Source organism: Hipposideros armiger, unplaced genomic scaffold (genome assembly GCF_001890085.2).
Source record: "Hipposideros armiger isolate ML-2016 unplaced genomic scaffold, ASM189008v1 scaffold_24, whole genome shotgun sequence".
NCBI classification, from domain to species: domain Eukaryota; kingdom Metazoa; phylum Chordata; class Mammalia; order Chiroptera; family Hipposideridae; genus Hipposideros; species Hipposideros armiger.
The window spans coordinates 5,842,502-5,848,111 of NW_017731374.1; the positions used below are offsets into that span (position 1 = coordinate 5,842,502).

Consider the following 5,610-nt stretch of genomic DNA (forward strand, 5'->3'; position numbering starts at 1 on the left):
AAAATTAAGATCTTAATGTACATATTATTTTGTAACTTGATGTTTTTTAATTATTTCAAGTACTATAAATTGATGTGCTCAACAGCCATTTTCTAATGTCTTTGTCCTTTTCCTTCCTTTACTATAAAGTTTAAGAAGCTAAAGATTCTCTGTTTTCAAGATTCTCTTGAAACTAGTAATACTCATGGTTCTCGTTTTTGGTCAATAAAATGTTAGCAAAAGTCTGGTAGCAGAGAGACCTCGTGGAAAACCTTTGCTTTCTTCATTATTAGATCACTCCATTGATGCCTGGAGGTGAATCAGTCTCACACATTCCTGAGAATAACATAGGATCAGCATTTGCATCTCCTTAAATATAACTGAAAAACATGGCTTTAAATGTTATATTATTCAATCTTATGAGGGTATCATACTTTATTTAATCAGTTGACTAGCAATTCATGTTATATCCAACTTCTCTGTGTTCTGTGACAAATATTACAGTACACTCTGATTATGTCATAGAAACAATTCCTGGAAGCATGGTTGCCAGACATTTTAAGGCTTTGATGTATATAGTCAGATTTACATTTTAAGAGTTGTATAACCTTGACTACCAAAAGTAGTGCCTGAGAGATCTTGTTTTCTACCTCTCTTGCACACTTATTTTTTAAATTTTGATTTCATAAAAATTTTTCCTATTTTTTTCCTCTTTATGTCAGAGCTCCGTGTCTTTCTCTCTTTTCCCATACCTCAGATGTATGCCTTTAATGCTCTTCAATCATATATAAATATATATATGACTTGCTCCCTTCCCTCTTAAAGTCTTTGTTTGTGTTACCATCTAAGTGAGCTTGAGCTTACTCCACCACCACCACTACCGCCACATTTAAAATTGAATTCCCCTACACTTTCATCCCCCTTTCCTGCTGTTTTTTGTTGCAGTAGTCACCATCTGTCATACTCTATATTTTAAATTATTTATTTGTTTATTGCCTGTCTTCCACTCCAGAATCAAGCTGTTTACAGAGTCGAGGACACAGGGTTTTTATGTTGTTGGTTTTTTTCTTGTTTTGTTGACTGCTATATTCCTAGAATTTAGAGTAGTGCCTTGCATATATTAGATGATCAATACTGAATAAATTTTTTTAGACTGTTAATAATTTGCTCTATAGATATATATGCCCTTTCATCTTCTTTATATTATAGATACATCTCAGAAACATTTTTAAATATTTTAAAAATTGACTTAAACAATGATTTAGATCAGTGATTCTCAGTGTATTCCCTAGAACAGCATCATCAGCATCCCCTGGGAACTTATTAAAAGTGAAAATTCTTAGGCCCAACCACAGACTTACTAAATCAGAAACTCTGTGGGTGGAACCCATTTCTAAAGTCCATGTTTTAACAAGCCCTCCAGGCAATTTTGATGCACGCTAAAATTTGTATATAATTAAGACTCACCTCAGTGTGTCGATTTTCTTTCATTGTTCACCTCCGATTATCTTTAGACTTCATTTCCTCATTCATTGATGCTAACTTTTAATTCATCTTTTTTACTGCACAGAATAACTTTCAGCATTCATTTCTATTGTTCAGGCATAACTATATTCCTGACTGTTTCGGGTGTGGCACTACTATGAGTTCTCCAAGAAGTGTGGAAATTTAATCTAGCCATAACCTGCAATTGTTTTATCCTTCTTGAAAGTGCAGATTTTCTATAGCTTTAGACAGTGATGATCCATCCTGGGCATAGTGCTAGGCTTCCACTTGGTAATAAATTACTGATGAAAATGGTTTTTACATTGCATTTTCTTCCCCTGAAAGTAAATAAATTACTAGTATTGAGGGCTAATATACATGAGCTGATTTTTCAACACACACACACACACACACACACACACACACACACTCTATTCTCAATATTTATACCTTTTAATCCTCTGAAATAAGGACATCAGGAAGGCAGGCACTTGAATGGGAAATATTTGCAAAGATGGCATTTAATCACATATTTGTTGAGGGTCCATCATTATGCTAGACTAGTATCTAGGTGAAATGTATATAGTATTGACTATGATGGGACAAGTCTTGCTTAATGACTCATATGTTCATTCTGAGGAACAAATGAGGTAATGTGAGTGTGCTGTGAAAAATATAAAAGGTGACATATATGCCAAATATTACTTTATATTACAAAATGAATTTTGTCCTTATGTTACTGTTTTTAGTGTAACAAGTAAATTTTACAACAGTTCAGCTGTATTTTTTATGTATCACTAAGTAAAAAAAATAAATAATGTAGGTATGCAGTGGAAAATAAGTTTCCTGTGCAAATCCATAGTGCCTTCTGGAATGCATGCTTAACAACGATTCTGAGGCCAAGTCTAGATTCACTCAGAATGCTGTGATTCATTAACAATGTCTGCTATTGGGCAAGAACAGAGAGTTGTGCCATTTGTTGCAATATATTTGAAACCCCAGATTGAAGTGTTCGTGTTTAAGTATTTTGAATATGAAAAAAAAAATGGAGTGTTTAATCAGAAAATCACTTTCATTCACCTGCAATCACAATTCATGTTCAGTCTTTTAAAAAAATGGCAAATAGAAGAAACACAATGCTGAGTTACAGTTGTAATTTGTTATTTTAATGAAAGAACATGTTTAATAGGAAAAGTCTTTGTGAATTCAATATCAAGATTAATACCATATCCTCAGATTCATCATCATTCATGAATAGGCACAGAAGCTTTTATTTTACTTTGTCAAACAACATCAGGGAGTGGGCTCAGTGAAAATTTTAATTAGTGTTAATTTATGCATTTTAAAAGGATTTTAATTGTGGAAATAATCCATGTACATGACAAAAAAGTTCAAACACTATGCAATAAAAAAAACAGGTCTCCCCCATTCCTGTACTCCTGTGCCCATTGGAAACCACTATTAAGTTTATTCTTTATTTTTTCAAACCAAGTCTATACACATACAAATATATGAACATATACATACATATATACACACACACACAAACACACAGGCAACACATACACCCTTTTGTACACAAGTGGGGACATACTATGTGCACAGTTCAGGAACCTTTTTTTCACTTAACAGTATATCTTGAGCATCATTTTTTACCAGCACCTGTGTATCCTCAGCTGCTTTCTTTCATTTTCTCTTAATTTTGTGTTAATATTTTTAACATAAATCTTTTTATAAAGTTTTCTGCTGATGCGGAAGGTAACAAAGACATTAAGAAAGAGCTAAGTGATAATATCAAAAGATGAGGCTCATACCAATAACCACACATACTTATACATGGCAATTAACAGGTAGGCAAATTCAATTCTCCCATGTGGTGCTTAAGTACTCAACACTCAAGCAACTCAGGAATTGTCAGCATATGTAATGTTTCTAGTGCTGTGATTTTTCAAGTTATTAACAACTTAAAACACTTTATATTTCAATCTGAACATATAGAATCATTTACAATAATTGACTATTTTTAAAACAATATTTTCTTTAAAAGGTTTAGTATCAAATTTAAACTCTCCATCCATTGCTTCTATGTGAAGATTCATTTTCAAATTCTTTCATGTATAATGAAGTGTGATTTCTTGTTAAAGGCTTTCTAACATCCTTTGAATGTAGAATATTTCTAAGGTTAAATAAAACCTTTAGTTAAGTTAAAAGATTTCCCACATTTATTTCACTCATGAGATTTCTCTTCTGAATGAGTTTTCACATGTTTGGTAAGGGATGCATTTTGTTTGAAGGCTTTCCCACATTTGTTACATTCATAAGGTTTCTCTCCAGTGTGGGATCTCTGATGTATAACAAGTTGTGACTTTGCATTAAAGGCTTTTCCACATTCGTTACATTCATAGGGTTTCTCCCCAGTGTGAGTTCTCTGATGTACAATGAGGTGTGACTTTTGGCTAAAGGCTTTCCCACATTCATTACATTCATATGGTTTCTCTCCACTATGAACTCTCTGATGCTGAGTGAGGCCTTCGATTTGTTTAAAGGCCTTCCCACATTGATTACATTCAAAGGGACTTTCACCCGTATGAGTTCTCATGTGGTAAGTAAGAGATGAGCTATGTCCAAAGGCTTTTCCACATTCATTACATTTATAGGGTTTCTCTTTAGTATGAGTTCTTTGATGTATAATGAGGTGTGACTTCTTGCTGAAAGCTTTCCCACATTCATTACATTCAAAGGGTTTCTCACCTGTATGAATTCTCATGTGTTTAGTAAGGGATGAGCTATATTTAAAGGCTCTTCCGCATTCATTACATTCATACGGTATTTCACCTGTATGAGTTCTCACATGTTCCGTAAGAGATGAGTTATACCTAAAGGATTTACCACATTCCTTACATTCATAGGGCTTTTCACCTGTATGAGATCTCACATGTTGAATAAGATTTGAGCTGTGTCTGAAGGTTTTCCCACATTCAGTACATTCATAGGGCTTTTCCCCAGTATGAACTCTTAGATGGTCGGTGAGAGCATGTTTATGACCATGGGCTTTGCCACACTGAATACATTCATATGGTTTTTCTCCAGTGTGAGTTCTCTGATGTACAACAAGGTGTGACTTTTGGCTAAAGGCTATCCCACATTCATTACATTCATATGGTTTCTCCCCAGTATGAATTCTCTGATGGTCAATGAGTCCTTGTTTATGGCTGAGAACCTTCCCACATTCATTACATTCATATGGTTTCATTTTAGCTTGAGTTGTATCACACTTAGTAGGAGAAGAGCTATGTTTGGATGATTTCTCATGTTTCTTTCCAGTTTTAATTTTGTCCCATTTAGTATGGGATGATCCATGATTAACTAATTTCTCATGTTTCTTGCCAGTTTGAGTTTTGTCACACCTACTAGATGACCTGTGGTTGGATACTTTTTGTTTCTTTCCAGTTTGATTTTTATCTTTCTTTGTATCAGATAAGCTATGGCTGAGTGATTTCCTGTGCTCTTCAGCTACACCAGGTTCCCTTTTTGCATAGTTTCTTATATGACCGGGTAAGTCTAAATTCTGTTCCAAACTCTTATCCTGTGAATTAAACTTAAGAAACTTTTTTTTGGAAGAAACATGTTTTGTACTCACCTTTTTCCCCCCTAAGGAACTACATTCATGGTCTTTCTTCTTAGTCAGAGTTTTTTTCTTGAATGCAACTTCCCTAAGGAGATGGTTTTGAGATTCCTGGTAATTCTGTAGCTGGTCATCATCTTGCTGGACTTCTAAAATGGAATTCAATGAGACATTCTTGTGAATCTTTGCACTCTCATATTTTAGAATACAAGTTATAAAGAAATGCCCTATTGTACGGTTGAATCTGTAGTCAAGCCTAGCATCCCACAGTGAATGAAATATCAAGCACAAATGTCCCTGTCCTCTTGGACTTGAGGGGGAAAGTGCTGTAGTAAAAATAGGAAAAGAAAACTGACAATAGTGATTATAAAAAGCTTTGACTGTTTATAAATATGACCTTGCAACCTGGAATAGAAGATGAAATACATACAAGGAGCAATGAATAGGGACTAGATTAAGTTAAAAGAGCTTGTGATTGTAGTTGACACTTTTTGAACTCTTTCCTCAGCCCAAGCTGTGCA

At 34.3% G+C, this 5,610-nt stretch overlaps 1 protein-coding gene across 1 annotated transcript in view; it reads right to left on the reverse strand.

Moving 5' to 3' along the window:
- The window catches only part of LOC109379290 (zinc finger protein 420-like), a 46,608-nt gene extending 41,789 nt beyond the window's left edge, over positions 1 to 4,819 (reverse strand). The window contains 1 exon segment of the mRNA XM_019635795.1: positions 3,658 to 4,819. Coding sequence (XP_019491340.1) covers positions 3,658 to 4,717 — 1,060 coding nt within the window. The 5' untranslated portion in view covers positions 4,718 to 4,819.
- Positions 4,820 to 5,610: the final 791 nt, after the last annotated feature.